Source organism: Castor canadensis, chromosome 2 (assembly GCF_047511655.1).
Source record: "Castor canadensis chromosome 2, mCasCan1.hap1v2, whole genome shotgun sequence".
NCBI classification, from domain to species: Eukaryota; Metazoa; Chordata; class Mammalia; order Rodentia; family Castoridae; genus Castor; species Castor canadensis.
In genome coordinates, this window is record NC_133387.1 from 94,598,778 (window position 1) to 94,622,271 (window position 23,494).

The 23,494-nt window shown below is 42.3% G+C and overlaps 1 protein-coding gene across 1 annotated transcript in view; it reads right to left on the reverse strand.

Moving 5' to 3' along the window:
* The window catches only part of Npsr1 (neuropeptide S receptor 1), a 171,172-nt gene extending 162,124 nt beyond the window's left edge, over positions 1–9,048 (reverse strand). Inside the window, exons 1-2 of the mRNA XM_074058038.1 lie at positions 8,896–9,048; positions 5,475–5,583 (exon numbers count right to left, since the gene is read on the reverse strand). Of these exons, the coding sequence (XP_073914139.1) occupies positions 5,475–5,583; positions 8,896–9,048 (262 nt within the window). The remainder of the gene's footprint in view (positions 1–5,474; positions 5,584–8,895) is intronic.
* Between the last annotated feature and the right edge of the window lie 14,446 nt (positions 9,049–23,494).

Consider the following 23,494-nt stretch of genomic DNA (forward strand, 5'->3'; position numbering starts at 1 on the left):
GTGAGGATACTTATCTTAATGGGAACGTGGTTGAAGAGACTATATGCTGACGTACTGTGCTTTGACTTATTGTTAGATGTAATATTTATTTTAAATTTAAATTGAGTAAGAAGGAGACATTTATAGTAATCCATAGGTGTTAGAAATTTAAAAAGTGAAATCAATTTAATATTATTTATGGATGCGCTGCATTAGTTTAGCAACCTTTAGTATAGTCATCAATCCACTTTGGCTCCCTTGCACCCAGTATAAGGTCCATGCCAGGGAAAGCAGCTGTAGCCTTCTGTTCACAAGACAGCACGCCTACTGGAAGCATCCAGAGGCAGAAGTCAAGAATCATCTGTGACTGCCTGTCTGAGAATTTTAGAGACAATGCTGAATCAATTTGCCCCACTGAAGCAGACCCTTGCTGTCTGCAGATAGTCCCTGTCCTGTGGGCCTTGTAGAAGCTCTGTGTGGCTGGGCTTTTCTAATCAGCCATCGGAATCCACACAGAGAGTGAGGAGTTGTGAAGGTTAATGTGGTTTCTTGCTCAACCCCTGGCCTGGTGTCTTGGGACTCAGACTATCCCACAGCCTGGTATGTGGAATGTGGCAGCCTGGAAGGGGAACAGAGAGACCTTGGATGTTGTGCTCTTTGGGTCTGTAGACCTGTCTATACACCGCTCCCAACATGGCTGGCCTGCATGGTGTCAGGAATCCCCACCTCTAATCATGGCAACTTTAAAATGCAAACTCAGTAGTTGGTAGATAGGATTACAATCTACCCACCCCAATCCATTCACATGTATTCATTGAGACCTTCAATAGAAATCTATCATATACAGTGTTTCTTGAGATGCTCTTTCATTCAACAAAATAGTTATTGACCATTCATGTGTTATGTTTTGGGTGGCATAAACGTGGGAACCCTAAATGACTGTCACCTAGAGTGTGAAACATGCACACACAGGGTGCACATGTGTATCAAAAGATGGATCATTTGCACAGAGATGCTAAGTGCTTTGGTGCCACAAGGATAGTGATGATGTTGACCATGAAATGAATCTGAAGGATTCCCAGAAGAGGAAGCAACTGAGCTTAGGGTGGTGTCAAGAAGAAGAAGATACGAGAAAGGCCTGTCCAGCAAAGGTAAACAGAATGTCATTTCCCTGCGCTATGATGGGACATCCAGCACAGTGTGGTTCAGAGTGTGAAAAAGAGTAGAGGAGTCTGGGGCAGGTACAAAAGGCTGGTGGGCCAGGCTGAAGATGTTGGGTTTTATCCTGCAGAAGATGAGGACCAAACAGTGCATCACATCTCCTGCAAGGGGGACATTTCCTATGTCCATCAGGTAATGAATTCTTGCCAATGGAATCAAGTCAAAGTCATTTGTCATTTCAGGCCAACCCCATTAAGAGAAGGTTATTCATGTCTTCTGGAAGCTATTCATTCTAGAAGACATAGCTATAATTTGTCTTGCTTATAATTGTGACATGAGAGTGACATAAACCTTGGGTATCTTCAACCTCTGAGATTCAAGGTTTAGTATTTTACTGTCACAGAGCCTAATCTATCCTCAAAACAGCTTAGAATACCATTCTCTTTGTCTTTTCTTTCTTTTTTATTTTATATTATTTGTCTTGTTTTTAGGCGATTCCTATCTTTAACTTCTCTCACTCTTCATTTTTATATCTGGTTTAAAAAAGAATGTTATTTTACCATCAAATTCACATTGTAAACTGTAAAGTGCAGAGATGGGTAAGAGATCCACTATTTTTAGGTAGTCTTTAACATTACCTAAGTGAGAAGACAAGAACCCTGATTATTCCTTATAATTTTTTCATGAGCTTGAGTGATTTTGCTATCCTGTGGCCTGGAAAATCTTTTTACCACAGTAGACTTGTTCTCTCTTTCTCTGAATAAGGGATATGTTCTCATCTCTGCAAACAGCCCTCCATGTAGTTTGACTGGATTAAATTTAGACATAATATTAGGATCATACAGTTAAAAAAAAGGAATCTTCTCTAAATAATTCTATTGTATTCTACAGTTTTGCTCATCTAATTAAAAACAAAACAAACAAACAACTCAAGTTACCAGTATCACCAGAGCTTGGTTCCAATGAATGGTAGTGACTCCTCACGTCCCAGTAAGCCATCTTGAGAAAAAAATAAAAGGATTGCTTCTTAGGAATAACAGAACTAAAATTAAATACCACCTAGTCCACTTGCTCTTCTGAAAATCTTTAAAAACATTTTGTTCCCTAATTTTTGCAACAGCTCTCTGAAGGACTGTCAACCACAGACTTCACTTGTCCAAAGGGCACATTGTCCCAAGGTACAGGGAGAAGGGAACAGACCAAAGTCACATATTAGTCATGGTCTTCTCCAACAAGTGAGTGGGTCCACCCAGCGGGCTGTCTCTAGAGCCTGTGCACTAAGCTACAGAGCCTCAGAGAAATGATGGAGAAAATTTGAGAACCTGACTTTATCTGGTGATGACTAAGTTACTTATTACTGCAATTAAATGGACTGAGAGGCTCAGAGAGAAGCTGTTTAGGTAAAGAAAAGTAAAGTGGCATTGCTTATCCACTTGAGAGCATAGCTTGAGATGTTATATAAATAGGATGTTATCTAGGATGACAGGGTGACAGCTGTACCCCACTGCCCTTAATGTGCAACTGTGATTGTATCAATGCAGACAGAGAGAAATAGGCTAGAACTGGTTTTTCAAAAACGTCATGGAGACTATTATACCTAACTTTCCACTTCAAGAGGATGTGTCTTTGAGCAGGGAGCCTTAGATAAGGAGTGTGGAAGAACACAGTGTAGTAATTTCCAAAGACAGATCAAGGAGGCTGAGGAGATGGCAGCATGAGAGGGAATAAGAACACGGAGTGAAGAGAGATGTGGGGAAATGTGGGCAAGGATGGGAAAGTACTGTATATCCCCTTCTCTCTCCAAAGAGAGGGAGGGAGAGCGCTGATAAATTAAGGGGCCACAGACTAGAAGTATGCCGAGGTCCACTTACTGTGTAGGGACCAGAGAATGGCAGCCTCTAGATTTCCCCAGCTGTCATGAAGTGAGAGTCACACAGTTAAGACGGCTATGTGGGGACAGAGAGTATCAGAGACAGCACCATATTATTTTCTGCAGCCCATTTGAGGGGGCTATCAATCTTTCCATTTCCAGTAACATTTAGCCAGCTTGGAGAGAGGGAGAAAGGGAGAATCAAGGACCATGTAGCTGAAGGAACTGTGACAAAGGGTCACTGCTTCCCCAGAAAGTGGTGTGGGGCTGAACTGGGCCACATGAGGATCCAGACAGGAGTCCAAAATAAGGGTGACCACTTTGGAGAGGCACACAGAACTTTGATTTCAACTGATGCCCACAGGCCCGGATTCCTCACTTGCCACCCCTGCCATCCCTATCACTACACAGCCTGTGGGAGGATCCTGGAGTTAGGGGCCACCCCTGAGTCAACCAATGTGGAAATTCTACCTAGGCTGAAAAACTTAGCAATGACTGAGCTTACCCTGAACTAAGGTCATGTTTCTTGGCCTCTTATGCATTAGTAATAAGAGACATTCAGTAGGAAGTGTTCCTTTTCCTCCTACTAATAAACAGCTTAGAAACTGAGTGTTGTCCTTGTCAAGCAAATCAGCAGTATTTGTGCCTTTTTCAGACACTTGGGGCAAGATGCACATGGGTTAGAGGACTGGTCAGTGCAGGGCAGAGGCAAGCAGGAAGCAATTGGTCCTTCAGCAAAACTTGTAGGGATTTCCTTAGGAACACTCAACAGTATTCAGCTGTAGATCCACAAACGAACACGTTAAGTGAAACAGATTGTAACAGAATAAAGTGCATGATATAAATGAGAGGAGGATGCCTTGCTACAAGTTGCAGGATATCAGGAGCTGCGGGCTCCTGGATCCCAGCAAAGGCACCACTGCCATCATCCTGGTGAAGCAGGCTAGTAACAAGGAAAGAAAAAAAAATGTCATGGGACTTGACCCTCTTTGGAAAAAGGTTCTGTGCTGAACTCCTCCTTGTCCCCACCCAGTACCATACTCAGACATCCTCTCTAATGGTCATTTTATGGTCAGAATTACAGTTGTAAATTCCCCGCAAAGACAAGGGGGTCTCTTTGGTCAATTCAGACTAGAAAATGGTGCATGTGTGGTTAAAAGGGAATCCGTTCTCAATATGATCTCCCCAGTAAAGCCCTCTACTTAAGACTTTATGAGCTGGGTGCCAGTGGCTCAAGCCTGTAATCCTAGCTACGTGGGAGGCTGAGATCAGGAGGATCATGGTTCTAGGCCATCCTTGGCAAATAGTTTGCAAGTCCTCATCTCCAAAGTAACCAAAGCAAATGGCTTAATTGGTAGAACCCCTGCTTTGCAAGTGCAAAGCCCTGAGTTCAAAACCCCAGTCCCACCAAAAAAATAAATAAAGACCTTATGGATATTAGTCACATCTCATAAGTACAATTAAAAACCTTGGAATCAGCAAATGTACAGGTGTATAATGCTCTGTGCTATATAACAAGACCTTGTCAATCAAACCTGTCAATCACCCTAGCCCCTCCTGTAAAAACCACTCAGATTTTTTCCACCATTGTCCTTACAACTTAAAAAGTGTTAAACAAAGATTGGGGCTTCTGTGCCATCTGGCCAGAGCCTACCTCTCTGTCTTGTGATGTTTCATCTTGCTTATGTTACTTTTCCCTTTCAATAAAACTTAGCGACTGCTTTGCAATCTGTGTATATGTCCAATGCCTTGTGTCTGAGATACAAGCACCTGAGATCTCAAACAGGGTCTTCTGAGGTCACCCACTTGTAAAACCAGGTTCTGAGAAAGGAAGGGAGGCCAGAAAACCTTAAAGAGCTGTGATATAAAAAACAGGGCTCAGCAAAGCAGGCAAGTGGGCCAAGAAGAGTTGAAATGACAGTCACAGAAGGTCACAATGCAGAAACATGGCAGGTAAGGTCAAACAAGGTCTTAGAAGTGAGTTGTCCACCTGATTGTAATGGGGCCAAACACAACATAATTTAGCTTCTTAAAATTAATTCTTGTTCAAGCACAGTGTATGATAATTGGGACATGGTGGAGCTGAAATTTATTTTCGTGATATTAGTGGCAGAAGTGCGTGTGAGGAAAATTACCAGTAAGGGAACAAACTGTGTCCAATCACCCCCAAGCATTTAGAAGCAGCCATTTACATATAAACAATATTAGACTGATTGTGCTTCATTTGTAACACCCTCTGAAGCAGGTTCAATGAAACTCACAGTTAGGTACTGAAAAAGGGTGACGACTTTGGAGAGGCAGACAGAACTTTGGTTTTGATTCTCCCCTCACCTAAGATAAGACAGGGTTTCATTTGCATTATTTTATAATTTGCTAATTCAGATAGATTTCCCTCCCCTTTTCTTGAATTAAGTTTGTCATCGCAAAGAATGAGAGATTCAGGAACCATTGCTTGGAAACTCACCTGCAAAATCAAAGAGTAAAGTTTTGACTTTGTCTTCCATTTGGAAAGCCTTATATGCCTCTGTTCTTGAAAACTTCTTGAGGCCCATATAATTCCTTAATGCTGGGGCCTAGGAATAGAGGAGGTGAACTGGACAGGGCGTGAAAGTAGAAGTGATTGAAACAGGTAAAGAAAATCAAGGCCTCAGCAGAGAGCTGTGAACCCATAACCAGTGGGCCCAGTCACACATAGCCCTCAGTAGAGGACATGGCAGGTGAACTCACCCTGACCTCCTTTCTGATTTCCTGGGAGCCAACACTAGGACACTGGAGTAGGGCAGAGCACTGAGAGCATGAGCTAGAACTTGGGGGTGGAGATGGGTGGAAGGAATAGGCTCTAAGTCTATGCAGGGAGACTCAGGAAGATATGGACAGGGATATCTCATATTCTGTCAACAGAACCTAGAGGTAAGAGGAGAAGAACTGGAGGGCTAGGTAGTAAACTAAGTTAGAAACAAGTTAGACTGAGCAAGACAGCTGAGGCTGAGTACTGCTGGAACCTGATGGGGGTGGATTGCCCAGGACTAATCCAGGCCCCAGAAGGCTCCAGTACCATGACCAATTCAGTGCTCCACCCACTGGGATCTACAGCTTACCTGGAGTGGCTTTGAAATGGGGTAGGGGAGAGCTTGAACATGGTTGCAGATGGACTTCAGTGAGTACGGCTGGTTGAAACCAGGCCAGGGGCTGGTGGGACGAACTATGGCTAAGGAGACCCCTGCTTCTGCCAAAGAGCAAGCAAGCTTTCTGTTGTCCATTCTGACAAGAGGTTAGCAATTGATGGAAAAAGAACACCACCTTTTGTTTATGCAGTAAGTGTCTATGGAGTGTGCCTTGTTCCTGGAGAACAGGAAACTAAAATAAAATGTTCCTTTCACTCCAGCTCTGTGGCATGATATACGTGGAAGCAGCTGTTTAAGACAAGAATTGCCTTAAGTAGCCAGGAAAGAAGTACCCTTATGACTTACTGAAGCTGAGAAGGGATGGTAAGTGGGGGCTTCCTGGAGGAAGCAAACCCCTGCTGAGCCTTCAAGAAGGGTAGAATTTAGAATTTTGCTAAACACAGGACCAGCTAAGTAGAAGGCATGGGTAGGAGCCCAGGCAAAAACTTGAGACCCTGAAAACTAACAAAAGCAAAAGGGCTGGAGGTGTGGCTCAAGTGATAGAGTGCTTGCTTAGCAAGCATGAGGCCCTAAGTTCAAACCCTAGGGCAGTCAAAATAAAATAAAATAGATGGAGATGGAAGGCATGCCTGATGAGGTCTGAGAATTAAATAACATACTTCACAGATGTCACAGCCAGGCTTGACAGCCAAGAAAGACAGCAGCAAGTGCGATGTACAGCTACATGGTTGCTATCACGTCTGCTCCTTTTACTGCTGCCACCATCTCTATTTTATTTTCCTTTTATGCTTTTTTTGTAAAGGTAGTGGAAATTAAAGGGACACAGCTGGGAAATTGTAAAGGGGGCGCAGTTTTGACACTTCTTCTTGGAAGTACCTGAGATAAAAGGAATCACAACCACCACGGGTTCTCATCAGAGCTGCTCCTCTATCAACATTGCATCGAAACTGCTTTTGCTCAAAGGAGTGGATGGGAACAAGTTATAGTCAGAAACTTAGGCAGAGTTCCCCAAGCACTGCCATGACTCTCTGGGTAGTAGAAAATCACTGTTTTAGTCAATGAGTGGATCTCTCAAAAAAGAAACAAGAACACTCGAAGCTCCTGGCTAGAATAATTCCTCTCTCTGCTTTTCTTTGTCCAGTGATCTAGCTGTTCTGCCCCAAACATCTCCACAGAAATGAAACACAGATGGTGTGATGCTTTTTTTGTGCCTAGAGACAATATTACTTGGACAGAGGATACAAACATTAATGGAGGGTGACCAGGGATCTGTTTGTTGTGCATATAAAACATCCCCTCAGGTGGCATTGAAAACTAGCATATGAGCTTTCAGTCAAGAGTGATTATTGCCTGAGTCGCAGAACAATTGCCTTCTTGCTGACTGTTATACCTTCTGCAAGGGGCCATCTCTCTTCGTTCTGTTGGCTGTCATGTTCCTAAAACATCAAAGGCTGCAGAGGCTGTATCACTCAGCAGAATCGGTGTTTTCTGGGTACACAAAACCTGCGAGGTAGAATTTCTGGGCACGCAGGCTGATTTCATAAAAGGGATTTTTTTTAGTCAACACTGAGTTTCAACAAACTCTGGTTTCATTTCCTATGCTGGGTCTCAGAACTGAGCAGCTGGGCTGGGTGTGTGCACACCTTAAGAGGTGAGTCTGAGGAAATGGGTTATCTGGAGCTAGCAAAAGTGATTCACAAAGGTTGGGCTTGCTGCAAGGTCTCTGCCCCACAGCACAGTGTGAGGCTGACTTTCAGGATAGCTTCCTGATGAAAGTTTTATTCAGTGTGTGCAAATAAGGGAACTTCAAGTGTACAGTAATTTGAGCTCCTTGGGTAAAAGCAAAATCATTTCAAGAACACCCAGAAGATTCAAAACAAAAAAGTGACAATTTAAATTTTGCTTGACATATTTTCCTTTGGGTGTAAAGGACCAGTTTGACACCCATGATTTGGTGCAATAGCTTGATGTATTATAGAACAGGCAGCATGTGAAATAACCTGACATCTGGAAGCAGGAAGCTCATGCTTTCTAGATATCTGATTTGTTTCCTGTCCACAGATCTTTTTGCAAAATAGGAAACACCATTAGCTTAATGACAATCTTTTTCTTAATGGTACTGTGAAGGTGAAACTCACCAAACTCTGACTCTTTTCATTCGTTCTGGGTGCCAACTTGTGAATGGGCACCACCAACTACAAAGAGTTGATTTCTCAAGAAGACTCAATGAGAAGATACAACTTACACAGTGTGATGCTTCCTGCCCTGTTTAGTGTCCTGTTTGTCATTGCCCCTAGGGACCACACCGCTGATGCTCCTAGCAAAAAACTCATGGTTCTGACAGTGAGCCAACATTTACAAGCAATGTCTATTTTTAGTAAATTTTCTATTTCTATTAGACACAGATATTGCAAGCACTGCTATAGGATTAAAAGAGCTTTTACCTAGTGAAAAAAGAAAAAGAAAAAACAACCCATCTCATCTACTTATAAACGTTACTTAGGAGTCACAAGTTAGAGCAGCAGCAGAAAATAGACACATCTGTATACATGGGAAGCTACAGTATCAGTCTTTACACACTGTGAAAAAAATCTTGTTTTAAGCTCATCCATCAGGTTGGGGTTTTCCCCTCCCCTGTTTTTAGTAAAGAAAATAAATGACAGCCATTCACAATACTGGCTATGATACTTGCACCGTCCTCTGAGTGCCAGCTGTTCTGTCAATTAAAGTGGTATTTCCAGCAGAATCTAGGACCCTTACCTTAAAGGAGGAGTAGAAGGAGCCCCATTCCTCCCCCTCCACCACTTCAGTGAAGGTCACTGTCTCAGTGCAAACCATCTGGGATGAATCCGGCGTCAGCAATAGAGCAGTTGGAGTGGAAGGGGAGCTGCCCTCTGTGAGGTTGGTTGACATGGCTCAGGAGGGGTCGAGCCTAGTTGTCCCTGCACTTGCAGCTGGGGAGAGTCCAGCTGGTCTCCTGAGAGCTGGACAGCAGCTGCTACTCACTCGCACCTCCTCTGCCTCCCAAGGCTTCTGGCTGGAGCTCAGCTGAGCAGAGGCACAGAGCCCTCCCTGAGCCCACCTCACTGAAGAGCTCTGCCTGACAACAGGAAGATCCACGTGCTGCTCTCTCCTCCACAGTTACGATGCAGTAGCCAGCACAGCACTGTCACCCCACAGTCCTGTCTGGAGCTGGGACTTCACCCCAACTGAGGCCTGGGGTCCCCACAGTCATCCACTCACTTGACTCCCTGGTTGGGCCTCCCTGCTTACTTGTGTCTTTTCTGACTTATGCAACGGACCCCACATTTGTTCCAGGAATCTGCACTATTCAGCAACCCCATTAATTCAGGTCATGTTTGCATTTCTGAAATCAATCATAATTGTGCATTTGTTTCGGAGGAGGTTGCTTTTTAACTTAGTATTCTCTCCCAGGTGTTCACCTGATAGACTGTACATTATTTCAGTAGTGCAGCAAAGAGAACATTTTATTTCACACCTGTGGCTCTACCTAGGTTTTTACAGAGCAGTCCTTGGGAAAGTCAGGGGTCTGTGTGTGTCAATAAGCCATGATGCCTCCTGTGGTGACTTGGGTGTCTGGTGAAAACTAATTTCCTTTTCTATCTTCAACTTGGGTTCCTGTCTAGGACCAGCTCTCAGAGTGAAGGCAGAAAGGAGGTAATGACAGTGTTCTTGTCACTAAAGACAACAGTAAGCAAGAAAAATAATATCTGTTCCCACTTCACAAACAAACTCACGATTCATCTGATTTCTAAAACAACCTATGAGGTAGGCGGGGAAGGTACCGTGATGTTTCCCTTCTATACAAGAGACTGACTCCAGAGGAGCAAACACTGGCCCAGCCTCCTAGGGTTGCTGATGGCAAATTGCTGATAACTCACCTCTCCTGAAGCTGCTAGCCAGTGGTATTTTACTGCAACATAGACTGGTTTACATTGAGTTCGAATGGCACCAGGTATGAAGTTCACACAAATAACGTAGCATGCCCAGTATAAAACAATAGAAGCTAAGCTGCTTGTACAGCAATCCAACATAGCACCTGATCACTTCTATTGGAAGCATTGTGTGAGCCAATAGGCCAGTCACTTGTTATGGCTCCCAGTACAGGAGATAGCAAGTTAGTGATTGTTGTAAAAGCCTGTGACCCATGAGATTTCCCGGGGAAGCTTTAGTGTAATCCATCCAGGCCATAAGAGACCAGTGCACTAGAGATGGGAAGACAAGTCCATAATGCAGGGGCAGGTGATAGGAGGGATCTCAGTAATCTGGGTTCTTAGGGGAGGTACCAAAACAAAACAATAGGCCTGGTGAGGTGGCTCATGCCTATAATCCCAGCAATTTGGCAGATGGAGATTGAGGGGATTATGGTTTGAGGCCAGCCATGGGCAAAAAGTTAGCAAGACCCCATCTCAGAAAATAAGCCAGGCATGGTGGCACATAGCTGTCATCCCAGTTACATAAGCATAGGTAGGAGTATCACTGTCTGAGGCCAGCCCTGCACAAAAAATCAAGACCTTAACTGAAAATTATCTAAAGTAAAAAAAGGACTGGGGACATGGTTCAAATGGTACAGTGCCTGCCTAACAAGTGTAAGACCCTGAGTTCAAACCTCAGTACAAACACAAACCCACACATAGATAAAATCAAAAACCAAAAACAATGGCAGAATAACCCAATAACAAAATAATTCTAACCAGCAAAAACAAAACAAAAAAACGCAGAAAGATGCTAAGAGGCTTAACCAAATTGAAAATTAAGGAAAAGCAATTCAAAACAACAAGAAGTATAACCTATTAGCATAGTGAAAACTAGGGTGTGACAACCCCTGGGTGTGGACAAGGCAAGAGGAATGGGTTCCAGTTTTCATTCCAGATGTGGGTGAGTTAGCATGACAACTTTGAAGAGCCATTCAGCAGTGCATAGTATAGTTGGCACACCCACCACTGGAACGTGCCATTCCATTTCTGGACACTGGTAATTTTCCATCTCTATTTGGCTACTTACTTGTGTCCAATTTGGGGAAATTCATCACACTGTACCCTTAAAATGTATGTACTTTTCTGTAGGAATGCTTTACCTACAAGTATTTGCAAGCCAGAATTTGTGAGAAACTTTTGGAAGAGACTGGTTAAGCCATAGCATGGTGAGGCGGGGAGGGGGGGTGGTTGGTGGGAAGACACAGAAAATGGCAGACGTCATGGACAGCAGGTAAGTGGAGAAAGAACTTTCTGGTTGCATCCTTTTCTCTCCACTCATGACCCATGTAGATAACCACTTGTTTGGTGGCTTCCTAAGAGAAACATTCATGTATGTGTACATAGAGACACACAAAAAAGTTGTATTTGCAAATTGTTTTCAAACATATTTGAATCAACCTCCACATTCATGGTGACAAAATAAATGAGACATTTGAAAGTAGACAATAAGCTGGGCACATGTGGCTTACACTTGTAATTCTAGCTACTTGAGGGGCTGAGATTGGGAGGATAGCACTATAGGTCAGCTGGAGCAAAAAGATTGAGAAACCCTGTTTCAGTGGAAAAAAGCTGGGTGTGGTGGCATGCACCTTACATCCTAGTGACAGCAGGAAGTGTAAAATAGAAGGACCACAGTCCAGGCCAACCTGCAAAAACAAGACACTATCTCCAAAAATAACCAGAGCAAAAAGGGTTGGAGGAGAGGCTCAAGTGGTAGAGTACCTGCCTAACAAATGTAAAGCCCTGAGTTCAAACCCCAGTACTGCCAAAAAAAAAAAAAGAAAGAAAAGAAAAAGGAGAAAATACTGATCAATTAGGTGATCAAATAAGCATGTAGTCATGCAATGTAATATGCTATATAGTAATGAGAATGGATGACATGTAGCCAAAAATAAAAAAACATTGTAGATGAAACACATAGTATGAAGCAAAGTAATAAATAACAGTTGTTTTCATTTATATAAAGTACAACTATTTGTGCATACATACATTGGGATACCATGCAGTAGTTAAAAGGAATCGTTGCAGACAAGGTTTCAAACTAACATGGCATTGTGGTTACTTTTATGTGACAATTTGGCTGGGCCATAGGGTCTCCAGAGAGTTGGTTAGGCATTATTCTGGGTATGTCTGTAAGGTGCTATTGGATGAGATTCACATTTGAGTTGGTAGAGTGAGGAAAGCAGGTATCCTCCTTTGAAGGACCCAAGAGAACAAACAGCTGATCTACTGTGAAGAAGAGACAATGCCTCCTGCAGGACAGCCTTGAGCTGGGACATTGGCCTTTTTTTGGCCTTTGATATGAAACATGGCTCTAAATCTGTTGACTCAAACATGGGTCTTGCTGGAGTCTATTTATTGTTTCTCTGGAGAACCCTGACTAATGCACTTGGCTTTTAGCTCCTCACCTGAACTCTCTCTAGAGATTCCACAAAAATCAGAGAGATAGTAATGAAATACTAAAACAGAGACAGCTGCTGGAATGGCTTAAATGACAAGATAGGATGTGCTCTGAGGAGGGGATGGGCTGCTGCATACCTTATATACTGCTGGTGGGAATGCATCGTCACTACAGAAATCAGTATGGAGATTCCTCAAAAAATAAAAAGTAAAACTTGCCATATGATCCAGCTATACTACTCCTGGGCGTATACCCCAAAGAATCCAAGTCAGCATACTATAGACATACCCTTGTTTATCATTCATAAGAGCCAAGTTATAGAATCAGCCTAGATGCCCGATAATGGATAAAGAAAATGCAGTCAATATACACAATGGAGTTTTATTCAGCCATAAAGAATAAAATTATAGAGTTTGCAGGAAAATGGAAGGAACTGGAGATTATCATGTAAGTACAATAAGCCAAATTCCCCATATGTAGAATTTGGGGGTGCAGAGGACATGAAAGTGAAGGTGGAAGACTATTAGGCATGGAGAGGGGATAAGACGATCATAAGTACATCATATGCATTATGGAAATGTAATGAAACTCATCACTTTTTAATATATGCCAATAAAAAAGCTATTGTACACTATGCAGAGACATAAATTGGTACAAGAACTTTGGGAAAAGGCTTGGCAGTATTATCTGAAGCTGAACATATGAACACTCTATGACCCAATAGTTTCACTGCTAGGAAAATATCCAGCACAGATGAGTAATATGTCAACCAAAAAATGGACTAATGAGTACAGCAGCTCTCTTTGTGATTGTCCCTAACTAGAAACTACCTAAGTTCCCATCCCCAGTGAAGTGGAAAATAAATTGTGGAGTAATCAAATAATGGGAAACAGATGTTAATGAGAATGGATGGTGCTGGGATGGTGGTACTCTGCTTCTTGGTTACGGTGAAAGCTGCATGAAGGTGGTCTGCTTGTGAAAACGCTCCACATGCTTATTGTTTCTGTGCTTAGGACACAGAGAATCCTGGAGGATGTCAGAGGCTTGGGTCACTTGGTAATGAGGGTCTATGTGGGAGGGGGAAAGGTACCCCAGAGTGGGAGACAGGCTGAGAGAGAGAGCTTCTTGGCTGAGCTCTTTTTCTCTGCACACATCATCCAGGCATGTCATTGCTTGGCCTGTGGTTACAGTAGAGCAGAAAAATAGCAGCAGCAACTCTGGCACCTGGCCTGGGTGGCAGGTGGGGATACAGTGAGAGAGGTGTGAATTCAGCATGTAGGTGGGTGGGCTGACTCTGAACATCTCTCCTTGCCTCTCTATATTAGGTTGCAATCGGGGGTTTGCCAGGATCAGTCTCACCAGAAGCTCAACATGAGTTTCCTCAAGTTGGTGGCAGAATTCATTTTCTCATGGCTGCAGAATCTGCAGCAGCTTGTGTTCTCACAGTCACACAGGGGTAAGAAGCTGTAGCATGATGTATATGTCTCTTATGTAAGCTCCTACATGTAATTGCACACATCCTATTACCTTTGCCTTGTCTTATTGGCTAGAAGGAACTTGAAGGTATACCTTGCTGCCATCCAAAACAGCCTTACCTGCTTACTTGGATCCCATCCCACTTCACAATGCAGCGAGTAGGAAGAGGTATATGAGGGGCAAGACTGGGACTGGAGACTTCCCAGGCTGTGTCAGCTTTGACTGTAGCCATGGGCACAACATACAACTGGCTTTTGCCCCAAATCCAGGTGGATCCAGAATGCCTTCTCCACCATTGTCTTCCCTTTCTGCTTGGCTCTCTCTCTCATCTGCATGCCTGTGGAGTTTTCTAAAGCATTGTGCCTCATTCAGGGAACTCCTTGTTTATGGCAACTGTCTTGAAATCCAAGGAACATTCCACTTAGCCTGCTTCCTTCTGCTTTCTCAGCTAAAGTGAGAGAGTTTGGCTCACTTTAGCTTTGGGGGAGATATTGGGCATCACATCCCTGCCTGTGGCATAACCTCTGTGTTATAACCTGGTAACACTGACTGTTGCTTTCTAAAATTGTCATCCTACTAAGAAGCTTTTTTCACAGGTGTGGAAGTTGAAGCATCAGACACATTAATTATTGGTTCACTGGGGATCTGCTTAGAGCAGAGAGAGAAAAAAAACCCAATTCCCAGGTGAGGAAACCAAGGCACAGGGAGTTTGAGTAGCTTTCTTAACTTCACATAAGTTCTGGATTGTTTTGATTGACTCAGAACTTTGCTTCTAAGGTCAGTGCTGTGCACTAATACACAATATAAATAACAATGTAGACAACACTGTTACCCTGCTACCAAACAAGAACTTAATTTCATCACTGGCTAAAAATACTGAAGAGGAAACTGGACTTCAAAGCCACATCACAGCATTCAGGCAGAAAAATCATGAAACTTAGTGTTTCCACCGATTTAATGCATTTGTCCTTTCATCTATATTCTCAGCAGTATGAAAGAACATCCTGTTCCTTCAAAGAAAATAAGCCACTGAAATATAGTTTTCTTCATACAGATTTCTTATGGTAAAAGAACCCCGTGTCCACTCAGGCTTTCATGATGATGGCATTTCCCACATCAGCATCTGCTAGCATTCTGCTCTGGATTCGGGGCCCATCTGGGATATTACCCAGACCTGCTATCCTCTGCACACCTCATTCTTGATTTCTTTGCATCAGTATATGCAAGAGGTATAAGTTACTGTGTGGCAGAGTGGACTGGATTATGAGGCAGCAGAGGTCACGGGACTCTTCTAAGACATGTGCCATAACTCAGGCACATGATTGCAACTTTTCCAGGCAATACTAGAAACAAGTCTTATAGCAAAAGAAAGGAAGTCACAGGACTGCCGATACTTAACAGGGAAAGATTGCACAAAGGTGTGAATACCAGGTGTCAGGTATCCTGCAGTCCCTAGCACCTGTAGGTGTTTATAACTAAGGGAGGCAGCTTTTGAATAAAACAAAGTTACACTGGAGCCAAATGTTTCAGGAATACATACTGGAAATCCTGAGTTTATTTATAAAAATAAATAGCTGGGAAAAGAACTAAAGAAACATTTTGAATGGCAGAAAAAATAATTAATACGCTAAAAGTCAGGTGAAAAGCTCTCAGAAGACATTAAAGGTTATGCAATCGTAAGAAGAATGAGAGAAGAACGGTTAAGGAATATGCACAGTAGAAAATGTGTGAGCATCCATATAATGAGTCCCAGTGGGAAAGTTAAAAATAATTGGAAGGGATTGAAAATGAAATTTATGAAAGAATTTCACTTTACAATTCATAGGAAGTCATTAAATTTAGGAATTTAAAATTCTTAGGCATATATTTAACCAAAAAGATGAAATGCCTCAGTGAACCATTACTGAGAGGAATGAAGGAAAGAACGAAGGCATGAGAAAATAGAGGTGTACCAGTTTAGGGACTGGGAGACTCAAGATTGTTAGATGTCAACTCTTGTCAAATTGATCTACAGATTCAATGAAATCCCATTCATAATCAAACAAAGATTTTCAGTAGAAATTGACAAGATGATATCAACATTTATATAGAAATGCCACAAATCTAACTATCTCAGCTCTCTTGAAAATTAAGAATGTGGTTAGAAAGCTTCAAGTTTGCTGGGCTCAGTCCATGTGGCTGTGCTCACAGGTTGTGTGGGATCCCAGGCCAGCACTGAAGCAGAGCTGTAGGGGTCACACATGGCCTCAGTCCCACTCCCACCTCAGTGTATACAGGAGGTGGCACCCGGATTGAAATATTATCCTCCAATTTCAAGACCCAATGTTTGCTTTCTTGTGTTTGGGACTTTCTTGGGGGCCCAAAACCTCTTGTATTTTTTTTAAAAATCATTTTACATTAAATTTTTTATTAGGATACATTCATTGTATGGGAGGATTTATTGTGACAATTCCAGAGAGGCTTATATCGTACATTGCCCCATCTACCCCCTCCCTGCCCCACTTAAAGGAATTGAAAGAGGTTTCTTCATTCTAGTTCATATAAGTATATGAAGTCCATCAACCATGTTCCCTCACCTTAATCTCCTTCATTCACCCTTCCCCTCCCACAAGTAACCACCCCCCCACACACACTGTACCTATTTTAGTCCTGTCTTTTGCAGTTAATATTTAAGTCAATGTTCAAAGGGACTTCTCATCGTATCTCTGCTGTGAGTATACTTTACTTTGATCTTTTCTACACCTTCCATTGTTCTCTCCTTACCCCTTTACCTCCCACCCCATTTTTCAATAGCTTTCAGTACACATCCTTATATCCTCTACCTTCACAGATGTTATATTTTACAAAATTATTGAGGCTCTATCATTCTCTTTTCCTTTCCTTCCTTCCCCAAGTTCTATAGAGTAGTTCTGCTATTACAAACATGTTCTACCTATGAGTGTGTATGAGCATGCTTGCTTTTGTGTATATGTTTATCTTTTGGAGCTATCTTTCACATAGGAGAGAAAACATGCAGCCTTTGTCTTTCTGAGTCTGGCTTAATTCATTTAACATGATGCCCTCCAGTTGCAACCATTTACCTTCAAACCACAAGTTGTCATTATTCCTTATGGCTGAGTAAAACTCCATTGTGTATATATACCACAATTTGTTGATCCATTCATCAGTTGTAGAGCATCTGGGCTGTTTCCCTAGCTTGGCTATTGTGAATAGTGTTGGGATGACCATCAGTGTACAAGTGTCCCTATTGGATCCTGACTTACGTTCCTTTGCTATTACCCCTTCTTTCTGGCAGTCTCTCCCTTCTTGATAGAAGCCGTGTCTCATCATTGCATTTTAGAAGTAGATAACTTGTTTGGGTTTCAGAGCTGAACTTAGGAGTGCAGGAGCAAGTTAAGACTTTTGGAATCTTAGGATAGAATGAATACGAAGGATATGATTTCTTGGAATCAGGAGCAGAATGTTGTATTTTGAGTATCCCCAGAATTCACCTGTTGTCTGCAGTGAAGCAGCATCAGGAGGTAGGGCCGTGGGAACTCTATCTTCACAAGTAGATTAATGCCATCTTGTGGGATTGAATTTTCACTCTTGCAGGACTAATTAGTTATTAGGACAGCAGATTGTCATAAAACAAGTCCACCTCTCGTTCAGTTAACAATCTTTGCTCTGAATAGGCCACAATGCTGGGGGAACTGGCTCAAGGCAGGACCTGACAGTGACCCTTATAGGGAATACATGCTGGTTGGAGAGCTCAGGTCTCTGCCAACTGTCTCACAAGAGGCATCCCAACACCCTCCATCTAGCCATATGCCCCAACAGAGACCTTAGTCAATAAAGACCGCAGTATAAAGTTGGTAGCTCATACCTGAAATCCTAGTAATTTGGGAAACTGAGATCAGGCGGATCACAGTTCGAGGACAGCCTGGGTAAAATGTTCATGAGACCCCATCTAAACCAATAGCTATGTACAGTGATTCATGCCTGTCATCCCAGCTATGCAAGAGGTTGAGATTGGGAGGATCCCAGTTCCAGGCTGGCTTGGGCAAAAAGCAAGACTGTCTCCAAAACAACCATAGCAAAAAGGGCTGGAGGCATGGCTCAAGTAATAATAGACCACGTGCCTAACAAGTGCAAAGCACTGAGTTCAAATCCCCGGTACCACACACACACACACACAAAAGACTGCAGTAAAGTGAACATCATATTTCTGGGTTACCTGTGGTTCCAGAAACCCTCTCAAAGCCCTGCTCATGAGACATATTCACTACTCATCTAGGCAGGGGTCCTAATTCTTATTTCACATTGAGATTATCTTCTCAGCTTGAAAAAACCCAGTGCTCTGGTGTTACCCCTAAATGTTCTGCAGAGACTGCTCTGCCATTCTGAGGCAAACCCAGGCATTGGGAGTGTTTAATGCTCCCCAAATGTTTCCAATGTGCTTGCTGGAAGAGAATCCCTGTCCTAGAAATTCTAGGTTCCTGGTCCTAGTCTGCATTTTGCTGCCTGTCCTGCAGCCTTCACCTTGGGGCTACTCTCCTAGTTATCCCTCCCTGCCAGTCATCAGCCCTGAGGGCTGCTTCTGGCACTCCAGGGACCCACAGCAAGCTGACCTCATTTGTGGGCTCTGCCTTTGCAAGACCCAGTTTTAGCTAAGTGGACACCCATGGTTTCAGAGCACCAGAGGAGAGAATTTTCCATTTATTTTGTCTTTGGGCCACAGGTTTTCTACTCTTTCTCAGTAACAGGAAGTCAATGTCAACCTCCTGTTCAGAGACTCTGAGATACCCCTTTTAGACCACATTTTCAGGACTATGTATTTTCTTATTTAAAAAATATGCAACGTGAACCTGAAAGAGGATGCTCAGCTCAGGATGGGGTTTACATCACAAAGCCCTACTAGACCCCTCAGATATTTTCTCCCCTTGGGGTGGCTCAGTAATTTATTCTACCATTCTGTCCTCAGGGAGGTAAGTCTTTCCATTTAATACCTGTACCTGAGAATGTAACTGACTCAGGACTGGACATCTCAGAAGACTTATCCAAGGACTGGAGCTACCAGAAGAGAGATAGTACAAACCATTATGAAACTGCTTCATGGCCTTCTGGAGCACACAGAGGAATGCGGCTTTAGAAAAGAGGCAGTGCACCAAGAGTTTCCCTGTTTTCTTTTTGGTCTACCTTTGTCTCAAGCACATGTCCAGGTCTCCTCTTCTTCATTTTCTCCACTTCCTGTGCCTTTAGTGTGGGAAAGACATCTCAGGGTGCCAAATCCTTCCTTCCTCATTGCCTTGGTCCCTCTCCAACCTATTGAAATGTGTGCAGTAGGCACACAACCTGCCCTGCCTGTGGATGGAGATATGCAAGCCTCATCTCAGATAAATGCCCACTGTGGTCAATGTCATGGGGGATGGAAGGAATGAATCAGGATGGCTCTGCTCCCACTGGCCTCCCATTGCTAGAAGGGGTCAAAGGTGAGGGGTTCCCCAGATCCCAGGGCATAGATAATGACCCTAATGGAAAATTAGTGGAGATGTGCTGGTCATCATTGATTATAGGCCATTACAAGATGTCATCGCAAAGATAGCTGGGAAGACCACAAGCCCTCTGCCACTGGCTCAAAAATGACTAAAGTGACTGCTTTCCTCCAAAGCAGTAGAAAACTAGGATCCACTCTGTAGGCTTGATGGTCATGACCTTCACCTATCAGCAATAGGATTTTATAAGTGCTGAGGGAAGAGAATACACAGATTCAGATTTAAAATATTATCTTGACATATTTTAATGGGTGTAAAGGAGAAAGATTTTGTTTGCTTGGTTTTTTTTTTTTTGTGGCCTTTCTGTATTCTTCATCCTCCACTCTCAGCCTCTTGCTTTTATTTTTTTTCTTGTCTTTATTTACAAATGACATTAAGGAAACTGGACATGCAGCCCCTTCCTTTTCTGAATAAAAGTAGCCTGTCTCAGGTTTCTGTTTCTATTCTTCATTTCCACTAGAAAAACCTTTGCTCTGCTAAAAATCAGCCTCTTCTCAGCCATGAGTGCTTGGAGTTACATGGGAGGAGCATGTATTTTTTAATTCTTGACCTTCCTAGGATGAAAATCTTTACCCCTGGGACACTTCAGCGTCAGCCAGCTCACCGATGGGGACATGTGGAGGAGACATGTTCCACGTCTCGTGGATTCCCTTATGTTTTCCGCTTCCCGCATTCATTAGAGGAGCCCTGGTTTAATATTGATGATCTTAAAAAATACATTGGTTTTCTATAATGCTAAAGGGGAAGAGTTCATAAACTTTGGAATAAAAATTCTTAGGAAAACATTCATATGTTTCTTCTGTGTGCATTTTTTTGGGGTGGTACTAAGGTTTGAACTCAGGGCTTTATGCTTGCTAGGCAGGTGCTCTACCACGTGAGCTGTTACCCCATGCCTTTTTGTTGCTTTAGTTATTTTTCAGATAGGGCGTCTCTGGTTTTTGTTTTGTTTTGTTTTTTGCCTATGTCCAGCCTCAGATCAAGATCTTTCTACCTACAGCCTACAGGTGTACTGTAGCTAACATGCCTAGATTACTGACTGAGATGGGGTCTTCACAACTTATATAGTAGGGATTGCCACTCTGCTTCATTGCAGGCTGAAAGCCCAAAACTGTTCTCATTAGTCTATGTAAATTTGATAAAAAGTTCTGGAGTTCTTAGGTATTTTCTGATCACCCACAGAATGCATTTGATAGTTGAAATTTCAGCATTTATGTAATAATAACTATGACCTGGGCCACCAACATGATATGGATCCAAACTTTGGTCTGTCACTTTTTGTCCACAGGTACATATGCTACTTACTTAACACCCCATCCCCTTTTCCTCAGCTAACTTGAGATAATTCTTCTCCATTGATGTCAATTGCCTTCTGTCTTTCTTTCTCTTCAACCATTTTCTTAAATATGTGCAATTTTCTTGGCTCTTCATTTTGCCTCCAAACTCCCAAACGGCCATGCTTTCCTTTTCTGAATCCTCTGACCATGTTGAACTTTACCAGATTGGTGTGATCCTGGACAAGAGAGGAGGTTAAGACATGTCCCTAACCCTTCATGCTACAGAAATGGCTTGCTGTGCCAAACCATCATATCCCAGGAAACATAGACCAGACCCACAGATGCTCCTTCATGGGTCAGAAATACCTATACCCAGGTGGGACATAGAGCCTCAAATCCCATTGCTATGCCTTATAAATCGTTGCCTAAACTGTTTTTCCTCCACTGATGAAACCAAACACAGATGGGCAAATAAGCATTGGTTAAGATTTTGTCATTTCCACCAGGCTGAACTTGGGCCGACCCACAGCCTGAGCCAACCTTTAACCCCCTTCAACAGTCCCTTGCTGGTAGGGTGCCTGGCCTCTGGGTAAAACACTCCTTCATGTACTGTCAGGTTACATCACTCAGGACACCACACTTCTCCACAGCTGGTTCTTCTAGCCTCATTTATGCTTCCCTGTAGAAGATTCCCTAACACTGGAGATGCTGCAGATTAAAGGCAGGAGTTCTTTCTGCAATCATCCCTCTCCTTTTATTGACATGTCTCCCTTCCCCACTCTTGCAACACTCCTTTTGAATAAAGTCTCTTCTTATCCAAGTCCCAAACTGGGTTTTTTTTTTTTTGAGATCTCCAAAGTATTTAAAAATGCATGTTGTACTGAATTAAAACATGTCATTGCTAAAAAATAAATTATAAAAATGTAGTAAGCAATTTATCCATGGGGCATGTTGTGTTGGAGGCTGTCAGATAATAATCTTTGACTTAGTCAAATTCATGGTTTGCTGAAGAAAACAGACATGTTAAATGACAGGATGGCAAAAAAAAGCACAAAGGTAGTAGGTGACAAAGATAGCTGTGATTAATCTCTAAGTGGATCATGAAGAGAATCAATATTCTGAATGAAGAAGCAGAGATCAGAGTTTTCAGATTTAAATTTTCGGCTTGGTGCATTTAGTTACTTTGGATGAAGGACTCAACTTTTCCACCTGTGTGAAAAATGGTGAGTAAAATTGTGGATTAAAGGACAAAAGGAATTAACTTCCCCCAACCCAGTTTTGATCCTTTGATACAAGAATGTTCCACAGTCGGCAGAGATTAAATGTCTGAGGGTTAAGGTTTGAATAGACACCTCACCTCACCCCTATGGTCTTCTTCCCTCACAGGAATGAGTTGGTAATTTAAGCTTGCTATAGTCTGGATGCTGGGCTGATTATTGAAATAACAATAGATCACAGCTGCTGCATGGGCTGTTTAGTCTGTAAGTGAATCTTTAGAAGCCTTGCACAACTGGATTGGTTGAGGAGTTGTTATAAAGGTAGCAGCAAGGAAGGATACAGAGAAGGAAAAAGGAGGAATTACATCTAACCACTGTGCTGGGGGCTTGACGGATTTCACAACATTTGATTTCCAGAGTATTCCTTTAAAGTGGGTGATTGTTTCCCCAGGTTGAAGGTGCAGGGAGCTCTTGGTGTAGTAGAGCTTTGCAAGTGGAGAAATGAAACTAGAAACATCCATTGACTTTCCATGATGATTAACTTCTGCTTGGACCTTGTTTTTGTCCTGGCCTTCTGATGTGGTTGTGGGAGCTCTAACTCATTAGTATGAAATAAAAATCTATGCACAGTTAGAGAAAATTGCTTTGAAAGCAGAGAGAAACTCTTTGGATCCTAAAGAAAGGACAGAGGCAGTATGACCTCTGGTAATGGTGTGCATTGTTTGTACAAAATGTCACACATGTTATGGTGATTAGGAGATATATTCGCTGAACAAATGGAATAAAATGTTCTGTTTGAAAGAAGACATTGGAAGAAATAGTATTTAACAGACTCTGCTTTTAGGGTTGAATTTTTCTAATTGTAACAGTATAAGATGCCAACTGAAATAAATACCTGAACATGCAAAGATACAAGTGCCCCAAGCAAGATCATTCTGTACACTTTGGCTTTTGCATTCTGCTTTCTAATTTTATATTGTGTAGGTTTTTAGGACAAGCAATATAATGGCTATTTTAGTGTAGCTGTTGTACTAATATGTGATGTATCATAATTTATTCAGTCACTCCCATAATAAGTGAGATTTAAGATGTTTCTAATTTTTCAGAAGCAATGAGCAAATATCTGAGCACTTGTATGATTATTTTCTCAAAATATTTTCTTGGGATAGAAGAGCTGCTTTTTTTCCTCATGTAGTCCTTCTTTAATCTGGTTTTTATTCTGAATCTTTGTGTAAGATGCTTGGCAATTATTTTCATCTATCATGTTTGAAATTAAAGTGTTTAAGGTAATGAATTTTCCTCTGACTGTACTTTTAGCTGTGTTCTGGAGTTTCTGATATATTGTGCTTTTATTGTCATTATTTCCTGTAATATATGTAGCATGTATTTGATTTCTTAGACCAAAGCATTATGTGTGAGTGCCTTCAAATGTTTATATTGAGTGAAAGTGTTTTTTCTC